Source organism: Leptonotus elevatus, chromosome 2, assembly GCF_054856555.1.
Source record: "Leptonotus elevatus isolate MCC_2025b chromosome 2, RoL_Lele_1.0, whole genome shotgun sequence".
NCBI lineage: Eukaryota > Metazoa > Chordata > Actinopteri > Syngnathiformes > Syngnathidae > Leptonotus > Leptonotus elevatus.
In genome coordinates, this window is record NC_141240.1 from 33,874,704 (window position 1) to 33,894,858 (window position 20,155).

Here is a 20,155-nt window from a genome sequence, read left to right on the forward strand (position 1 = left end):
TGTGTGTGTGCGCGCGCGCACTGTCAGCATTCCAATTAGACAAAGCTGATTAACGTCGCAGCAGCCATTTGTGTGCCCTGTGTTTACAACAAGCAAGCAAGCAAAAACGTATACTTGTCAATAAGTGTCCTTTGGCATGACAGGGTGCGGTGTGGGCGTCGTTTGTTGCATTTGTGCGCAGGTGAATGCGACACCGCAGAGTAAAGCGCCGCAGCGGCAAATAGTAAATGGCCGCACGCACGTCGACAAGAAGAAGATGGCGTGCAAAAAAAGAAGAAGAAGAAAGACATGCAGGCAATCACGAGGATGCCTGCCGGGTCATCTCTCGGGAAAATCCTCACTATACGCGCCTCGCTTATAATAATAATAAGAAAAGAAGAAAGAAGAAGAAGAGAGAGAGGGCTTCTGTTTTGGGGGCCCATAATACTGCGGCTATATATGCAGCAGTAGGTAGGGGGGGCCTCCTCCTCGCAAAATCAACCCTGCTTGTTGTCCTAGCAACAGTGGGGCTAATTGAGACGTGCTGGGGGGGGGCAATCACAATCTTGGGGGGGGGGGGGGGTGGGGGTAGCAGAGAACATCCCCATAAAAGCGCCGTGTTAATCTGCATTCACATCCTTTTTTCTTTTCTTTTTTTGCCGACAGGCCTGCTGTACGTCCGTCGTGTCCTAACACTGCAGCAGAAGCCTCATCTCTTAATTAAAAAAAATAAAAATCATCTGCATCAGCATCACGCTTGTGATGCTTTGTACAACACACAAATGGACCATTGTGAATTGTATTTATTCATTTTGAGCACCGATGCAGCATCAGGCATTTTTGATGGCCGATGGAGCACAACGCAATATTGACGTGTGTCCAATTGAAAAATATAATATAACCACAAAGGAAGCTTCAAGTAAATAAACGCACTTGTAATGCAGCAATGCAAAAGAGCAAAAATGATGAATTGGTGGCGAAAGTCTTACCTGGTTGACGACATCCATGTTGGCCGCTTACTCGCCGATAAGAGGATGAGAGCGAGGGGCGGAGGGAGTGGAAGCGTCTCATCCGGAACAGCCCAGGGGAGGAAGACGCCCACGAGGAAGAGCCGGCCGCTGCGTCACCAGCTGGGGCGAGGACGTCGTGACGTCAGTCCAGATCGCCCAATCGCGGCGCAGTTTTTCTTCCGAGATGGCCCCGGGCCGCCGCGACAAGAAAGAAGAGCGAGCACGCCGACAGGACCAGCAAGTGGATGATGGGGGGATTCAAAGAAGCGAAAATAGACGTGGAATACAACAGCAGTTCACAACTGGGTTGATTTTTTTTTTTTTTACAAGATTAAACCGGATGGTGTCGCTTCTTTCATAGTGGGATTAAATCGTTTCATAACCACGTGATCACGTAAGAAAAAATGGAGAAGACATTGTTTATTTCTGCAAGACAAAAATCTCCACAGTCTTGCTATGACTTTGCACGCAATCATGCGCTACTGCTAATGCTACGAAGACCTCTAACAAAAAGTGAATTCGGCTTTCAGATTAAACGATACACAGTGTGAACATAAGGCGCGTGGGCAAGAACCGAATATTATTTGGTGTCCATGAATTGCTATTTGCAAGATAATCTGGGTTGGAAATCAGGCCCACGATGCTATTTTATTGGCTTTAGAGGTACTCAACACTAAATCAATTTATTTATTTATTTTGCTGGCTATAAATAGGTGTCACACATTTTGAGGTTTATCCTGAAATGTCACTTGAAAGCCAAATCTCGAACTTCTTATGTAGGACAAAATATTTGGGGTTAAAACTCTTAAACTGAAACTTGCAGCTGCACATAAGTGTGTAAAGTGGTAATTCAAGTACAGTACAAAATGACAGTCCAATATTACCCCCCCCCCACAAAAAAAAATTTCATTACAATAAAAACTGCTGCTCTACGGTTCATACAGGTCTGTTTTTTTCCCTGACCATCACGTTGTTGCGGGAATGCTTACCATATCACACGGGTGGGCAAACTTTTGCAATTTGATTTTTAAAACAGATTGGCCAGGTCATTTGTAAAATAAGAGATAAAAAAAAAGTGTATTTAATATACATAAATTCAAGTGATTTAAAAAAACAACTTTTCAATAATTAATATAATTGTATAGTTAAAAAAAAAAGAGTGCACATGTAAAATCATTTATTGCATTAAATTGCTTATGTTCATACTTACAATAAATCAGTTTTCCAATAATTTGAGAGAAATGAATAGCAAGATGTTAAAAAAAAATAACTAAGTTTTAACTAAGCAATTTTTGGTTCAATGAATACAAATATTGCAGAACTCTTGAACACGTCTCATTTCCATTGTGCCACACTCGGATGGCTCTCTTTTCCATTTATTTCTGGAAGAAAAAAAGAGTTGCATGTGCGTTCCCTTTCTCTTGCAGGTGCTCCTTCCACCTGGTCTCCCATCCGTTCGTCCATCCGTCCATCCGTCCATTGGTCTCAGTACGATATGACGCAGCTCATTTCGTCGGCCAGCTGGTCCTCAAAGCGAGAAACGGACTGGCCGGCCCCGCGGGCGATCAGATCGGCGGCGGCGCTCTCCATCTCGTCCAGGCTCATATGACAAGCTTGGGCGATTTCCCGCTTGGCAAAATTCACAAACTTGGGGTCCTTGGCGTAGATGCCCAGACCCTCCGAAATCAGGATCTGAAGAAGAGGGACATTTCCACGCTTGTGTGTGACGATGCAGATGCAGATGAAGATGCATGCCACAAAATTGCGACTCACCGACTCCACCAGACTGTCCGCGCTGCCTTTATCCACGTATCCCTGGTTGGCGGGCGGCACTCTTAAGCTGCCGTAGGCCCCGGTCTGCCCCGAGTACCAGCCGGGTCGGCTTCCCGCGGGGAGGCTGGCCGTACCGTCGCTCCACAGTGGCTGATGGGTGCCTGTGGTTTCGTCCACCAGGATCATGGGGGTGTAGATCAGCTTGCCCCTGCGCCCCGACGGGGCGATGGACCCGGGAGCGGGAGTGTTGCCGGCCGCCACGTTGTTGGCCCACGAGACGGACGACATCGACGACACGCTACTGGGCCGGGAGTCCAGGCTATGCAGTGTCTGGCGCGGCAGAGCGACGCCGTTCAAGCGAGTGAACAGTGTGTGTGTGTGCGTGAACGCGCTTGCAGGTGCGCTCCCTCTTTTCTTACCTGGAGGCGAGACCTGGACGGCGACGTGTTGCCTCGGTAGTTTCCTGGGATGGGAAGATCGTCCCCACTGCTCGGTGGCCTCAAACACTGGAAGTTGAAGGAAGGCCTGCGACCTAAAACAACAAGCAGGTTAGCAGATTCAGCAATTATAATTATGAATGAATCAAAATCTTTACAAAAATGCATAAAATCGGCACATATCGGACAATTTATGCCTATTCATTTTTACAACACAAAGATAATGATGTTCAAATATTTTTCCCCCCCCCATCTATTGTAACGCTAAACAAATACTAAAAAACACAGTACTGTAAAACAGTGAAATGTTCTTCCTGTAATTCATATCTTAGCCAATTATCTTGCATTTATTTCAAGGGAGAAAGATGATTTTAGATACGAGTGATTTGAGTCACAAGTGTGGTGACTGAATATTACTGCAGTGTGTTTTGATGCCTCCATACACAGTGCAGTGTTCCCTCATTTTTCACTGGGGTAAGGTTAAAAAAAAATGCCCGCAATAAATGAAATCTGCAAAATAGTAAGTTTTATGTTTTACATTTATTATAAATATTTTAAGGCTCTAAAACACCTCACCACACAGTTGATACTCTTTTCTCATTGAGGTATTTACATTTGATCACATTTCTCTCTTTAAACATTCTCAATGTTCAAACCGTCATAAATTCTACAAAACAGGTACATTACTGTAAAAAAATAAATACATGCAAAATATATATTTTTTAAAACGCAAAACAGAGAGGCCACGAAAAGTGAACCACTTTATAGCGAGGGAACACTGTACTGTATTATGTTTGTCTGTATTATACTGCCCCCAGGTGGCTAATGCGGTCATTCCCCAAAAAATGGGCAAAAACCATTCAATTCTTTCTTAACCATTGAATTATGTCATTACATACAATACAGTATGACTGTATGAAAGACTGTAGTCTTTTTCTTAAAAAAAAAAAATCAGATTTTTTTTAACTCATTCACTGCCACTGACGGCTATAGATGTCATAAATTAATTTAAACTATTTCTATTAGTTTAACATTTTTTTCCACTTTTGAGTATGAAAACCTAGAATTTTTTTTGTACATTTAGAACAGATATAAAATTTGTGATTAATCATGAGTTAACTAGTGAAGTCATGCGATTAATTACGATTACAAATTGTAATCGCCTGACACCCCTAATTTTTACTAATATTTAATTTTTTTTAAATAAATATTTAAATATTTAAAAAAAAAAATAAGAAAAGATTATTAAGAATTAGGGGCATCAGGCGATTACCATTTTAAATCTTACTTAATCGCATGACTTCACTAGTTAACTCACGATTAATCAAACATTTTATATCTGTTCTAATACAATAAAAAAAATCTAGGTTTTCTTCTCTTGTTAACAAAAGTGGGAAAAATGTTAAACTAATAGAAATAGTTCAAATGAATTTTTGACGTCTATAGCCATCAATTGGAGTGAATGAGTTAAAGAGGTTTAAATGCACTCTTCTCGTCCTGTATTAACGCTTTGAGCGCGGAAATCCTAACGAGGAGCATGGTCGACAGCAATTGCCCGTCAACCATGTTTTGGCGGAAAAAAGGCTTGGACAGCTCTGGCTTGATGATTTGATCATTAAGCTGGAGCAAAAAACAAAAAAAACAATTAACTATTGCCAGCAGATGGCAGCATTGCATCTCTTTGCGTATCAAAGCAAACAACATGGCGAATCTCAAGAATACAAAAAAGAAAACATATTATACAAATTAAAAATAGAAGCAATGACATCAAAAATCACATTTTCATTGTTGTTTTGTGTATTTTATAGAAGAAAACGAGTGTTCACATGCTTGAGGCATCACTAAAGCAAAAAAATTATTAGCATATTAAAAGTCACCGTTGCCATAAAATAAATGTTACAGTTACAATCCTCAAAACCGGCTGGCACTCAAGAGGTTCGAATTTTTCAAAATGGATGCCATTAAAAGAGTGTCACAAAGTGTGGCAAAGATATGAAGTGGCTCACCTTTGGGTATGGAAGGCAGCAGCCTCCTCCTGACAAACTGTGCGCCGCCGCCAGCGCCGCCGTTGCTGCCGCCGTTGCTGCCGCCGTTGCTGCCGCCGTTGCTGCCATTGTAGTCGTTGGTGGCGTAACCTCCGCTCACAGCGCTGCCGTTGACGCTGCTGCTGCCGTTGTCGTAAGTCGAGTATCCGTTGCCATTATATGCGTAAGGCTCGGCGGCGACATTCCCTCCTCCGTTCACGGCGCTTCCGTTGTAACCGTTAGCGTCGCACGACATCTCGCCAACGCTGCTGGCTCGATCGAGGCTTTGCCCGTTAAATTCCGGCTCGGGTGGTAAAGGGGACGCCGACTCAGGATACGCGTACCTACGAGATCACAACATTAAAGACAATGAGAAGAAAAACTTGGGATTCAACTGCTAAAAGTCTACAATGATTCTCAAAGTGTGATCGGGGAAACCACTAGTGGCTCATGGGCTCCCTCTAGTGGCGTTATACAGTTTGTAATCATTGTCAGCATAATAAATTAATGATTGAAAAATGTTTTTGGAGTGGTGGTATTCTGATGTTGGTGCACAATGGTATATGAAAGCAAGTATAAAGTATTAACGTTTATTATTATTAACGTTAAGTCATATCATATCATAAAACCATAACCAATTGTGACCAAATTTCATGTGGACATCTCTTCTTAAACCCATTTCAACCTAAAATATCAGAACAATCGTCACAACATTTTGGATTATGTGGACGTTTTCCTGTCAATAGTGACTTTCTTTACCGGTCTTCAAATGTGAGATTTGCAGAATCTCCCTCGGTGTGAGCAATTTGCTCAGCCGCTGTAGGTGCCGTCTCCTCCTGGCCAATCAACTCGGTTGTGTCTGGAGGAGGAGGAGGAGGAGGAGGAGGAGGAAGGTCGCTGATGGAATCCGCCCTGCAAACGCAAATGCACACAAGGAGCTAGTTCAGACACCACCTTATACTTTAGGGTTGTTACTAGGGGTGGGAATCTTTGAATGTGTCACGATTCAATTCCGATTTTGGGGTACGCGATTCGATTCAGAATCGATTTTCGTTTAAGAACAATTTTTGATTCAAAATGATTTGATTGACAATGATTTTTGCTTCAATTTATAGATGTTCAAGGAATCGTAATGATCTACTCCAGTCTGACTCGCTAATGCTAATTAGTGCGCTACTTGCGGCACTTTTATCACTCAAAAGAACGGCTCCACGCTGCAAAAAAAAACAACTTTTATTGGAATAACTTGATCGTGACTTTTTCCTTCTACTCTCTAATGTGGCTACAACTTAACAGTGTATCAGACCGCGTGGAACCACACTGCCCCTAAGTGGCCAAATTGGGTACAACATGAACAGCGCTCCCAATAAAGGCACACACAAACAAATGGAAGACAGTATAAAATAAAATCGATTCTGAATCGTACTAAATGAGAATCGCGATTCATATGAGAATCGATTTTTTGGCACACCCCTAGTTGTTACTTTTTTCAAACTCTGCGGACGACGCCGTAATGTAAAAAATAAATAATTAGAGAGAAGAAGAGAAGTTGTTTTATAATGTCAAGGATGGATTATTTACGATGGCAGCACACAACATCCCTAGAGTGGATGAGATTGTGTTTGCTCCAATGTCTTCATTTTGTGGATCCAATCAATTATGTCATTGATTGATCGCCAATTTTGCATAAAATTAATAATATCTGTCGACCCGATATAGCCGATCAGATCTGTGTAAAAATTCTAATTGCAGTTGCAATATTGAGGGGAAAATATGCAATTAGATTATTTTTCGAAAGTCCCATTTTTTCATAAAGTACAATAACAGTAAAAACTTTTTGGGGGGGCGGGAGAGTCACTAGAAGAGATTAATGTAGCACTAAGGAACTTTTCAACCTTAAAACTAGTAGAATGGTAGGGGGTCTGTATCATTTTTACTGGCACTGAGCAACTTTGAGGAGGATGGTAGGAACACTGCCAAACAAAAAAACTACACTTCCCCCCCTTTCCCCGTTCGTTACAAAGATGGAAGTCAATTTGAATGTTGACGCACGATTACTGTTTCCTGGCAAAAGCTTCAAAACTACTGAAAAGTTTTGTCTATGGAGAAAAAAAAGGAAAATGAAAAGAATCTCACCTGCTGGGCAAAGCGTCCGACCTCCCCGGCTGTTCTGTGACGACGGCGTCACCCATGCTCGTCACCTGCTGCGTGATCACGTCCGGGCCGGCCTCCGCTTCCATCGCCACGGCAACGGTCTGCTGCACCAGCGTTTCTATGGGCGGCATGGGCGTGCCGGCGGGCGTGGCGCTGACCGAAGTTCCGGGCTCAATGTCGAATATGTCGTCCGCGCCCTCCTCCTCTTCCAGGTCGCACGCCATCGCCAGGCGCATTTCTGGAGCAAGGTCTTGCAGCGTCCGCAGACCTTGCTGGGGACACAGGTGCAGCAAATTAATGCAATTAATCCCAGCGCAGCTATTAATAGCCCATGTGGTTGTGGTACATTTCTTTTTTAATTTGCTTGTATTCCTTCACATTTATTATTGCACGTAATTGCCAAAAGGTGAGTTTAATGATTTACTCCATTTGTATCAAACACTAGAGCACGTGACATTTGCCACCTATGTGTGATGTTACGTCCGTTTGTGCTAGCATGCTATTTAGTAGGGGTGTGCCCAAAAAAATCGATTTTCATGAGAATCGCGATTCTCATTTAGTACAATTCAGATTAGATTTTAAATGTCCCAAAACCAATTTTATTCAAATTTAAATTTTATACTGTCTTTCCTTTGTCTGTGTGTGCCTTTATTTGGAGCGCTGTTCATGTTGTACCCGATTTGGCCACTTAGGGTTCCACCTGTCTGATACACTGTTAAGTTGTAGCCACATTAGAGAGTAGAAGGAAAAAGTCCCTATCAAGTTATTCCAATAAAAGTTGTTGTTTTTTTGCAGTGTGGAGCCGTTCTTTTGAATGATAAAAGTGCAGCGAGTAGCGCGCTAATTAGCATTAGCGAGTCAGACTGGAGTAGATCATTACGATTCCTTGCACATCTATAGATTGAAGCAAAAATCATTGCCAAACAAATCATTTTGAATCAAAAATCGTTCTTAATCGAAAATCGATTCTGAATCGAATCGCAGACCCGAAAATCGGAATCGAATCACGAGACAGTCAAAGATTCCCACCCCTACTATTTAGGCTAATGTGTTAGCTAATGCTAACAATGAGCCTCATGTTCAAGGTGGTTTGTTTGTGTCGAATTGTTTTAACTACTGAATACAGTTGTATATGTAACATGGGTTCATGATGATGTAGGCTACATGCGTATTGTTGATGTTTTGATGATTATTCTGTGACCATGGAATACAAGTCTCCATTTTCAGTTCTTTAGATCTTGTGGCATTTATAGTATATGACGTCCATTATTTTCACATTTTTGCTATTTGTGGAAGGGCTCTTTACCAATCCCCTGAAAATCGAGGAAATTCACTGTATAATAATTTAACTTGAGAGTTGAGTCCATGAAACTGGTTTGACTTCATAGGCTGTAAATAGTTTGGAGATATTGAAGAAAAAATATGCATCAGTTATTACGCTGAAGTATGTCAATTAAAAAACAAAAACCAGCATAACGTTTTGGAAAAAATCTGGCATTGCAAACCCACAAACACTGCAAGTTTTTGAAAAGATTAGGAAAAGCTCTACAGTTACCTGAAGAGAGGCGGCCCTGTCCTTCTTTTTAGATTTGCGTTCCCTCTCTTTTCTCTTGCGGTATTTTTTGAAATAGTCCTGAATCAGGAAGCTGGCATAAAACTTGCCACAAGTCACCTCGTCCCCTAAGAATGAAAAGGAGAGTTTGTTCAGCAAGTAAGACTTTTACATTTCATTTGATTCGTCTGCAGCCTGGCTTGAAAAATCTACAATGCTAACTGTCATACTTGAAAGTACCTCTAGGGGGAGGGATGATTTCATCTAAGAGCTTGGGCTTGGTTCGCTTCCACAGTTTCTTGATGATGAGTTTGAGCTCTTCATTCTGCTTATCGATGGGCCCTGAAGAAGGTGCAAGAAACATATTTTCAACATTCAACATTCAAGTAAGACAACACATAATGAGCATTTGGTAGCCGGGCCTTCAGCGGAGACGTATGGAGGACAAAAAACGGCCAAATTAAAAATAAATAAATGAATGAATAAATAAATAAATGAGTAAAAAAATAAAACGGATATAAAAAAATATATAAATGAAAAATTAAATACAAAAAATTAATCTATACAACTAAAAATTTAAAATATATATATATATATATATATATATATATATATATATATATATATATATATATATATATATATATATATATATATATATATATATATATATATAAATAAATGTGGAAATAAAGACAAAAATAAATATATAAATAGAATTAAATATCAATCAATAAATAAAAATGCTCTGCTCTCACATTTATTTATTTCATGCTGCAGACGCCCTGTCAGCACGAAATGTCATTCAAAAGAGGGGGCGGTCCTCAGCGTCTCTTGGGTTGGATGGACGCTGCCGTTGCAAACTGCCTTTTAATGGCCGAGTGAGCGGGTCGGCGAACAAGGTCAAAGTCTCGTGGGCTTGCATGGAGAGATCCAGCAATGAACGACTATCTTGTCCACTATCACCGCAATTCATTCATTTATTTTTAACGATGGCAGTTTTGGTCCTCCATAGAGACGTCTTATATGTCACTACTATCACGTTACACAGTTATGTAAAAAAATAACAAAAGCAAACAACTGTGCCCCGTACATCATCTGGAGCAGTTCACAATCAAATGTAATACCATAACAAACGACAAAAATATGAAAAATGCAAGTAACTTTGGAGTCAGCCAGTCCTCTTTCACACACATCTCTGGAACATGCACATGACACTGGCCACCGTTTGAGAGTTCATTCTAAGATACTGTTCTTGTTACTGTTTGGTGCAGAGAACGACTTTGAACCTTCAGTCTTGATCTTGAGGGACGTCCGCACCAGAGCGAAGAGAGTCGCGCTGAAAGTCACCGTCCCATCTGGGTGCAGCGGCACGTTCATAGAAACCAGCCTCTGAGAGGAAGAGCGCACAAAAGAAACCCGATTTTAACTCATCCCTCAAATATGATCATAATATAACTTACCTTGCAAGCAACGCGGTGAGGACAAAGTTTCCCAAAACCAAGAGGGGGCTGAATTCTCCGCAGCATCGTGATGACGTCGATGTGTTTAATGCGGCCGCTGTGACGCAACGAAACACGCGTCAGCATAAAGACCAGACGGCAAACTGACGCGAGAAGATAACGAGTCTTTACGTGGCCTCTGGATCGTAGTCGGACCAAACTCTCTTGAACTCGTCCAGGTGGTGGGTCCCCAGTACGGTCCAGTCTCTCGTCAGGTACTCAAAGTTGTCCATGATGACGGCAATGAACAAATTGATAATCTGGACAGAGAGAATGGGAACGGACATTATATACATACATTTGTAAATATCATGTTGGAATGTAAGTGCGCCTTTTTATTTTTATTTTTATTTTTACAACTTCTCGGTACCAGTAAATGACTATATAATGTGAAAAAAAAAATCATTATTTTTAATCTACCCTTTTAAAATACTATGACGGCGTACTAGGGCCACATATAAATATATATTTTTTAGAGGGCGGGGGCAATATTCCGAGATAAAACTCGGAAATTTGCCACTTTATAAACTCACAAATTTACGAGAGAGAGAAAAAAAAACTTATGAGAAATACACGTAGCATACTACTCGACTGTTTGTGACAATACTTTTCGGTCGGGCTTCCAAATAAGGAGCTAGTAATTGCTTTAGCATAGATTAACCATATCTATCTATATAAGCATATATATATATATATAATCTATATATATAAGCATTTAAGTTAATTTGTTAAAATGTATATTTACTTGTGCATTTATGTTTGCAGAATTATTATTTACACGTTCATACATTTTGGTACTGGTATTTTTTTTTGTACAAGTATCTTAGTTGATGAGTTGAATCTGCTGCTCTCCGTCATTCACTTGCATTTACCTATGGTATGCTAGCATCTGATTGGTTAGTGTTAGTCAGCTGATAGGGGATCAGGAAGTGTCGTCGCTCTAGCTGCGGTGAATGACGAGTAACGTTTTAATTTAAGAATCCGTCTCCATCCCGTCAGTGTCCCATTAAACACCAACGAATCCTCACATGATTAGACTATAGCTACGCTACGTGTATTTCTCGTAAGTTTCTGAGTTTTTTCTCGCAAATCTGACATTATATAAAAAAAGAAAATTCTCGGAATATTGCCCCCGCCCTCTAAAAAAATATATTTATACGTGGCCCTAATACGCCGTCGTAAAATACAGAGGAACAATTATTATTATTATTTTTTTGTGCAAAAAATTGCATATTAATCACAGGAAATGACATTAAAATTAATGTACTAAGCAATTTTAAGTTAGGTCAACAGATTGTTCGAGTAACGTGCTTGGCCTCCCTCGCTCACCAGGTAAGCACAGAGCATGAAGAAGCTGATGAAATAGATGTAAGATAAATTGCTCCCGCAGGAGTACTCTTCTCCGGGCTCGGTGTCCGACTCGGGGTCGCAACGTCTGCCGGGCAGCGCGGCCAACATGATCTCCTGCCATTGCTCTCCCGTTGCACACCTGCTCCAAAAAAACCAGGGAGTTTTTCCACTTCAAACTACAGGTGCAACCAATCATCATGTTCATTTAATTTCAATTATTCATTTCATTCATTTATGTTTGCGCATTTTCTGCACTGTCAATTTGAAATGACGCCCCTGCTTTTCAATAAAAGAATGGAAATAAAAAATGTGATTGTCAAAATAATTAGTTGCAGCCCAACTAGTAATCCTAGACAATAATCCGTACCCAAGAAGCAGGCCTCGGTTTCAAAATCGCTGGGGAGTCTTGTGTGATATTACTTAATTGTGTATTTGGTTTTGTTTCATCATTAAACAATACCAAATAAACAACAATCATCAGTTCATAAACAATCCATGAATTTGCAATACATTTCAATCAAAAATAGCTGATTAATGGACTAATTAATGGAATAATCAAAACAATAATCAATACTAAAAATATCTCACAGTGACAGCCCTAATTGTGCGCCACCATGCTATTCATTAGCCTGTCTATGTTGTTTGTTAGCATTAAGCTATATGGACTTTCCTATGCGAAGCTATGAGGTTGTTTACAATACTCGAGTAATTCTTTGTTTTGTGTTTGACTAAACTGAAAGTATCTTAAAAATAATTCATTATTGAACAATTGCTTGCTATCTTGTTGAGTCAAAGCCAAAAACTCATCAAGAAGACGGCTTGTATCTTAAAAACCTGCGTCTCTTTGCTCGCATCTTCAAGCTAACAGCTACCTAGCTAGCTAGCATATCGAAAAATCGTGCAGCCAAAGGAAGCCTGACCTGAATAAGACCAAAACAGCCATGAAGAAGGTCTGAAAGTTGCAGTTTCTGTTGATATGCGTGTCGTCGTCCACAGCCACTTTGCCAAACGACTGCAGAGTGTCAAGCCATCGTCAGTCGGTCGTCGTAAATGCGGTGGTCGTGTGAAGGGCTCATCGACTCACCTGCATGCCGATGACGGCGTAGATGAAGAAGATCATCGCGATGAGCAGACCAACGTAAGGCAAAGCCTGAGCGGGGAAACGTCAAAAGCACATTCACAACGCAGAACTTGGCACCACGACGAGACGTTCTGCCTGATTTCATCCAACCTGGAGGGACTTGACAAAAGTCCAGAGGAGGGTTCGAATGCCTTCTCCTTTACTGAGCAGTTTGACCAATCGCAACACTCGAAACAAGCGGAAGAATGTGATGGAAACTTTGCCGCTTTCGCCTTTTCCCTGGCGACAAAAAAAAAAAGTCAAACAAGGCTGGAACAAGAGAAGACGCATTAACAAGAGGTCTTTTCGCAACTTACCTCGCCGTGACCTCCTCCTCCCTGGAGCCACGTTTCATAGGGGCCGCAATCAATGAAGAGAGACAGACAAACATCAAGACAAACCGTACGCATGCTCTACCGGGCCAAGTTTGGATTAGTTCTTAAATTCATTTATTTATCCTTATTTATTATTTGGGTTGTCCAGTAAACCAAAGGGCCGGTGGTTCGAAAAACCCTGGCTGAGACAGTCCACTGTCAAAATTTCTTATGCAAGACACCGAATCCTAAATTGCATTCAGGTCGGCAGTGTAAACGAGAAACTGTTCCAAATCACCAACCCAAAAAATCTGAAAACTTGAACCAAGTTGATTTTCAGTGTGAAACTTGGTGTACTTGTTGCTAGTGAAGGCACAAAAATAAATCTCAAATTTTAGGTCAATCGGAGGAGGGATTTGGAAGCTACGGCCCACCGAATTTGGAAATTTTTGACAAAAAGGGGCGTGGCCGCCTTCCTTAGAACCCTTCTATCTGAGGTTGTTCCAATATGATCAACATGATCAGAAATCAGGTCCAGTCACGTGATTTTTAGCTGATTAGTATCGGCTGGAGAAAAAAAAAGATTTATTTACATTTTTTAAGTTAAAAATAACATATTTTAGTCCTTTACTTGATTGAACCGCAGTCAGATAAGAAGGTATCATCAAATATAATCTCTCACACAACACAAAAGTTTGAGAGACAGACTTACGCTAAACTCTGAGACTGCGATGTCCAAAACGCTCCCCACCACAATTAATGCGTCGAAGGAATTCCACGGATCGATAAAATAATGCTGCGGAGCAAGACACGGCACAGGTGAGAGTCAAAACCGCTTGAGATGTTGCACCGGTGAACGGCTGAAAGCTCACGTGAACCCGCAGAGCCAGCAGCTTGATGATCATCTCGATGGTGAAGACCACCGTGAAGATCATGTTGAGGATATCCATCACCGACGTGAACAGCTTGGACTGCTCGTAATGCTGAACGGGCACAGCAAAACTCCCGTTAGCGAAACTCCCGTTAGCGCAACCGCGCCAACAACCACATCGCTCAATTGTCAGCACTAAAGAATGCATGCTTTCATGCTTGTGAGAGCATTTTAAAGGTGTATGAGTGAAAAAACAGGATTTTATGAGAGCCTTTTAGCAGTGTGATTCAGTAGTATGTGACAGGGTTTTATAGATGTGAGAGATAATTTTAGTTATGTGAGAGCATTTCAGTAATGTAGATGAATGAAAAAAATGTGGTGTGTGAGAGTTTTCAGTAGTGTGTATGATAGTTCTATAGAATGTGAGAGCCTTTTAGTAGTGTGCATGAAAGTGTTTCAGTAGTGACTGAGATAGTGTTTCAGAAGTTTGTGTGAGAGCATTTGGGTTGTGTGTAAGTGCATTATAGTTTGTGTGTGAGTGGAGGGATCAATAGAGCTCTCATTCTACTGAATTTTTGTAATGATACTAGCATAAGAACATTTAAGTGGTGTATGAGTGGGGAAAAAAACAGTATTGTATGAGAGCATTTTAGCATTGTGTATGTGTGGGTGTGTTTCAGTAGAATGTGAGAGAGTTTTAATAGTTTTGAGAAAGCATTAGTCATTTGAGAGCATTTCTTTGATCTAAATGAGTTTAAAAATACATATTTTTGGCGTGAGAGAGCATTTCTGGGGGAAAAAAACACAAACGCGTATGAGTGTTTCAGTAGTGTATATAAGAAAAAGAAAAATACAGTAGCGTGTATGAAAGCATTCCAGTTGTACATGTGAGCAAAACAAAATTCACTCATGTGTGAGAGCATTTTCACAGTATGTCTGAGAGGTAATGGCGTAGTACCTGCACGGCCAACGTGAGCGTGTTGCCCAGAATCAGCACAAACATGACGTACTCAAACTGGCTGGAGTTGATAATCCTCCAGAATTTGAGCTGGGAGGGATTTTTGGGGATGTAAATCTTGATGGGCTGAGCTTTCAGAGCGTAGTACACACACTGACGCTGAAAAACACACAAACACAAACGATTGACACCTAGTCCTTCAGTAATTTGACTATTTTGATAAAAAAAAAAAAAGGGCAACAATTTGGTCGGCTTTTACTTTAAAGTTGCTAATAGTAGCGAATGGTGACGTTGTTGGCTAGCAGCTAGCCGCTAAACCAGTAAGTGCCCAATATAGGCCGGCAAGATCCATCTGAATACTTTTCAACTGCAGTTTAATAGTTGATGATGACTGCACACTTTTGATGACAGTCTAACACAGTTGCGGTTTTATTCTACGCAGTTTTTAACAAACCAGATGACTCAATTGTGCTGTTTTAACCTGAAAAATCGTTATTAGACTTAAAGGTCCCATCGTATGAAAATGCACTTTAGTGGGGTTTTCTATCAATAATATGCATCCCCGGAAAAAAGTCCATCCGTGACTTCTTTAGCTTTCTCCTCTTTTCTAAAATGTGTGCTTCAAACGGGCAGATTAAACTTCCGTGATTTAGTGACGTCAAAAAGACGCGGAAGTGCACTCGACCCAGCCCCCTCGGGTTAGTGGCACCGCCTCTGGTAAAAGGTTTGTCACGCCCACTGAAATTGGCGAAGCTGTCTACGCCTTTCTTTTTCTCTCCCTGCTCGCAAATGCTCCGTGGAGAGGAGAAACTTCCTTCGTCCCAAGTCTTTGGAGAAGACAATAGATTAATTCTATTTTTTAAGGACGTGTACCGACGTCATTTTTCAAAGGACTGTTTTGTAAGTGAAAAGCCTGTTCAGAGCTGGATTTGCAGCACGTTTAAACATAATGGATCGGTCCCAACAGTGTGACACGACTGCAAACGGGAAAGATGTAAGTTTAACATTTTTGATTTAGCCTATCCTTCCTATCCTTTCTAATAAGAGATGTGTGCACCTTCTACCATATTACTGGTATATTTTTAGTGCCTAAAGTGGGAGCTACATTTGTCGTGTGGAGCTTGTTTGGTTACAAGAGGTCAGATATGATAAAGGTGGATAATATGAAGCGTGCCTGGCAACTCGCCACCTAGTTGACATGACTTTGTGATGCTAACCGGCCGCTAAGTGGTCTCAACGAGACGGCTTGCACGTAGCCTTAATGTGCACATTTGTGTTATTCATAAGCGCTTGTAAATGTCTACAAGCATTCACGGCAAATCTGAGACATTCACGGCAAAATAACATTCGCGGGAAAATTGCCAGTTACGACAAAATAACCATTGCTTAAACAATCACAAACAAACGCTACAACATAGTCTGTGTGGTAACGTTATGCTACCTTTTCTTACGGTAAAACGTTATGCCACTTTTCCACATATTAAAATAGTTGTCAAATGTGTAAAAGACATGTCTGAATTTTCCTTTTCTTCCGCTCCCATGGCCAGTCGTTTCCATTCACAACATTAGCACATGGCTACCATGACCGAAATCACTGCCCCTTCGAGAGAGAAGGCGTGGCCTGGTGCAGCTATTAACATAAAAGTGACACACCCCTAAGACAGGCCGTTTTGAACAGAGCGTTTTTTGGCTGATTTAAGGACAGCAAAAATATTAGATCCAAAGTCAATTTTGACGAATGCATGTCACAGACATGTATTTTACACAATACTATTTTAGTATTATGAAAAGTAATAATATGAGACATTTAAGTTAAAAAAATTTTTTTGATTATGTAAAAATTAAAAGCATTTTTTTTTAATTAAGTGCAATGTGTTATTCATTTGTCTTCTGTATTCACAACTATTCTTTAACTACACAATTTTTTTTAAAATCCGAATACTTGCTTACTCTACAAAATTTTCAGTAGGATATCTGAATACCAAAATATTCAAAAGCTGCAGCTTCAATGTACTCAATACTTAAAATCAAGTAAATTTGACTCTATTTAGAGTTGGACCAAATAGATTCCGTTTTAGAGTAATATTTACACTTGGAAGAGAGTAAAATAAAGAAAAAAAGTCACTCAAGGGTGGAGGAACGAACTCACGTCCTTCAGCTTGGGAGACAGCCGATCTACTCCCTGAGCAGTCTCCCAAGCTGAAGGTTGTGAGTTTGTTCCTCCACCCTTGAGTGACTTTTTTTTTTCAATTCTATATTTTACTCTCTTCCTAGTGTAATTCTTAGCCTACTCTAAAACTGAGTCTATTTGGTCCTTATCAAAATAGAGTCTTTTTTTTCTTCAGATTTACTGTGTACTTTTGTCGCAACCAACCTGGTTTTTGTTGAGTTCGCAGTTCTTGAACTCCGCCTCTCCTTGTTCCCGGAAGGTGATAATGACAAAGCCCACGAAAATGTTCATCATGAAGAAGGCGATGATGATGATGTAGATGATGAAAAAGATGGAGATTTCCACCCGGTAGTTGTAAATGGGCCCGTGGTTGATGGCGTTGGCGTCCACGGAGCGGTACAGGAGCCTTCAAGGCAGGAGGAGACCGATGAACCCCCACAATGTGGCTACGTGAGCTAGCGCCGCGGTGACTTACAGCGGCCAGCCTTCGAACGTGGACACGGTGAAGAGCGCCAGCATGCCCATCAGCACGTTGTCAAAGTTGAAGTCGCTGTTCTCCCAGATCCGCTCCTTCACCATGGGATGGTTCATATCGCCGTCTTTATACACCACAAAGGTTCCCCTGCGAGGACGCAACGTGTGGCTCAAGTACTTTAAGACAAATGGCAGTCTATGAAAAGTGCTATATCAATAAAGTTCGATTTGATTTGAAAAGATTATCCATCAAACATGCAGTGGAGTGGAGGATTGTGAGGACAAAACAAGATGAAACTAACTTGCACTCATCAGGCGTGTGCTTGGCTTCGTCCGTGCAGCTGTAGAACCTCCCCTGAAACATTTAGACGCGTAGCAATGAACACAGATGATCTCCTTCGGGAAAAGGCGAGCTTTGGCGCTAAAATGCGGAGAACCTTGAAGAGCTGCACTCCGATACAGGCGAACATGAACTGGAGGAGGGTGGTGACGATCAAGATGTTGCCGATGGTGCGGATGGCCACAAACACGCACTGGACCACATTCTTGGAGCGGGAAACAAACGCAACACAGACTTAAAAAAATTAGGAACACCTGAGCAATTGCACGGCAGCAAATACAAGAGCTGTATCAAGTCATTGACCTTCTAATTTCACAAACAACTCAAGTACAGCGATGCCTTGAGACACCAGTTTAACTCGTTCCATTACCACACTCGTAACCCAAAACACTTGCGTCTCAAATCATCGTTCCCCATTGAAATGAATGGAAATGCCATTCATTCATTACAGCCTTTTTTGTTTGTTGAGCAATTTGTATTAACTCATTCACTGCCATTGACGGCTATAAACGTAAAAAAAATCATTTTAACTATTTCTATTAGTTTAATTTCCACCCCCCACACTTTTGTTAACAATTGTATGAATACCTAGATTTTTTTTATTGTACATTTAGAACAGATGTGACATTTGTGATTAATCGCGAGTTAACTAGTGAAGTCATGCGATTAATTACAATTAAAAACTTTAATCGCCTGACGCCCCGAATTTTTTATCTGTTCTTCATTCACTGCCATTGACAGCTATAAATCATTTTAACTATTTCTATTAGTTTAAAATGTTTTCCCACTTTTGTTAACAAGAGTATGAAAACCCCCAAAAAATGTATTGTACATTTAGAACCAATATAACATTTGTGATTAATCGTGAGTTAACTAGTGAAGTCAGGCAATTAATTACAATAAAAAAAATTCATCGCCTCTTTTTTTATGGCAGTGAATGAGTTAATGTAATGTATAAAAACAAAGTAATAACACAATGAAATAGAATGTAAATGATTACCAGTAAACAGTTTGTGCATCAAGGCAGTATAGGCTACCCAAACAAATAAGAATTGTACTTCAACCACTAATTTAAGTCATTCAGTAAGATGCTGTGAGATTCATCCTCTTTAGTTGATGTTAAAGAATAAATGCCTGTGAACATTGTTAAATGATATGCCAACACTGTTTGTATTCAAATATCCTTTCAGTTTGTTTTTAAAACTGACTAGCAATGCTAACCATTAGCATCAGCAAGTCAATGGCATTTTTCATTATCCGGATAGAGCATTCTTAAGTCATTGTTGTTTGATTGTTTGAATTACACAATGTGTAATTCTTTGTTTTATTTTTTATTTCATAGTAAACCTCAGCTGGGAGCGGCTTGAAGTCTCTTTTTTTGAGGAAATATTTATCATTATTATTAAGTGTCGCTGCCATGCAGCGCTTGCATTTTGAATTTGTCTGAAATACAAGTTGTATCTTAAGAAACTCAGGAGTGGGTCACTCGTATCTCAAGGCAGCACTTTACAAAAACGAAATCGAAACATAGTGAAATGTGAAATGAAAACAAAGCCACTTACTTTCAGTCCCTTAGCTCTGTTGATAGCACGGAGAGGTCTGAGCACACGGAGAACTCTGAGAATCTTCACCACAGAAATAGCGCTGGAACTGCGGGCAAAGACAGATTTGGAGAATGTTGACGAGATTCAAAGCGAGTTTCCGGCAAAGCGTCTGTAGGATGGATGAGCTCACTGAAGAAAGAAGGAAGTGAGCGACACGCTGACCACCAGCAAGTCCAGCAGGTTGAAGGCGTTTCTGCAGAAGGATCCGGTGTGCAGGAACGCTCCGTACACAGTCATCTAGACATGACAGTATTCAAATAAAAAAAAAATGTTTTCATTGTTGAGCCGAAGGTAGTTTCACTCGTATGCTAATGTTGCTAAAATTACGCGAAAGCTTGCATCCCTTGTTAGTAGTTACAGAAACACTCAAATTGAATCGACTTGTAGTTCAGGTGACACAGAACAATACATGATATTTACTATTCTTAACTTCTTTAACTCATCCACTGCCATCAACGTCAAAAATTCATTTGAACTATTTATTTTAGTTTAATTTTTTTTCCATTTTTATTAACAAGAGTAT

At 40.6% G+C, this 20,155-nt stretch overlaps 2 protein-coding genes and 1 long non-coding RNA gene across 3 annotated transcripts in view; 1 reads left to right on the plus strand and 2 right to left on the minus strand.

The window, feature by feature from the left end:
- sypb (synaptophysin b) overlaps positions 1-1,114 on the minus strand; it is a 32,833-nt gene extending 31,719 nt beyond the window's left edge. Inside the window, exon 1 of the mRNA XM_086069968.1 lies at positions 969-1,114. Within this exon, the coding sequence (XP_085926094.1) occupies positions 969-986 (18 nt within the window). The 5' untranslated portion in view covers positions 987-1,114. The remainder of the gene's footprint in view (positions 1-968) is intronic.
- Positions 1,115-1,173: 59 nt separating this feature from the next.
- Positions 1,174-3,439, plus strand: LOC147179732 (uncharacterized). Its single transcript, XR_015094223.1, has 2 exons — positions 1,174-1,383; positions 2,417-3,439. It is a non-coding gene; the product is annotated as an uncharacterized LOC147179732 (long non-coding RNA).
- cacna1fa (calcium channel, voltage-dependent, L type, alpha 1F subunit a) overlaps positions 2,150-20,155 on the minus strand; it is a 34,662-nt gene continuing 16,656 nt past the window's right edge. Inside the window, exons 23-47 of the mRNA XM_086069966.1 lie at positions 19,763-19,869; positions 19,591-19,678; positions 18,126-18,233; positions 17,991-18,043; positions 17,690-17,836; positions 17,419-17,620; positions 15,045-15,203; positions 14,088-14,198; positions 13,928-14,011; positions 13,219-13,239; positions 13,013-13,141; positions 12,866-12,931; positions 12,702-12,793; positions 11,761-11,920; positions 10,564-10,691; positions 10,393-10,489; positions 10,219-10,321; positions 9,170-9,271; positions 8,933-9,057; positions 7,360-7,649; positions 5,983-6,135; positions 5,206-5,567; positions 3,182-3,294; positions 2,763-3,092; positions 2,150-2,681 (exon numbers count right to left, since the gene is read on the minus strand). Coding sequence (XP_085926092.1) covers positions 2,475-2,681; positions 2,763-3,092; positions 3,182-3,294; positions 5,206-5,567; positions 5,983-6,135; positions 7,360-7,649; positions 8,933-9,057; positions 9,170-9,271; positions 10,219-10,321; positions 10,393-10,489; positions 10,564-10,691; positions 11,761-11,920; positions 12,702-12,793; positions 12,866-12,931; positions 13,013-13,141; positions 13,219-13,239; positions 13,928-14,011; positions 14,088-14,198; positions 15,045-15,203; positions 17,419-17,620; positions 17,690-17,836; positions 17,991-18,043; positions 18,126-18,233; positions 19,591-19,678; positions 19,763-19,869 — 3,537 coding nt within the window. The 3' untranslated portion in view covers positions 2,150-2,474. The remainder of the gene's footprint in view (positions 2,682-2,762; positions 3,093-3,181; positions 3,295-5,205; positions 5,568-5,982; positions 6,136-7,359; positions 7,650-8,932; positions 9,058-9,169; positions 9,272-10,218; positions 10,322-10,392; positions 10,490-10,563; positions 10,692-11,760; positions 11,921-12,701; positions 12,794-12,865; positions 12,932-13,012; positions 13,142-13,218; positions 13,240-13,927; positions 14,012-14,087; positions 14,199-15,044; positions 15,204-17,418; positions 17,621-17,689; positions 17,837-17,990; positions 18,044-18,125; positions 18,234-19,590; positions 19,679-19,762; positions 19,870-20,155) is intronic.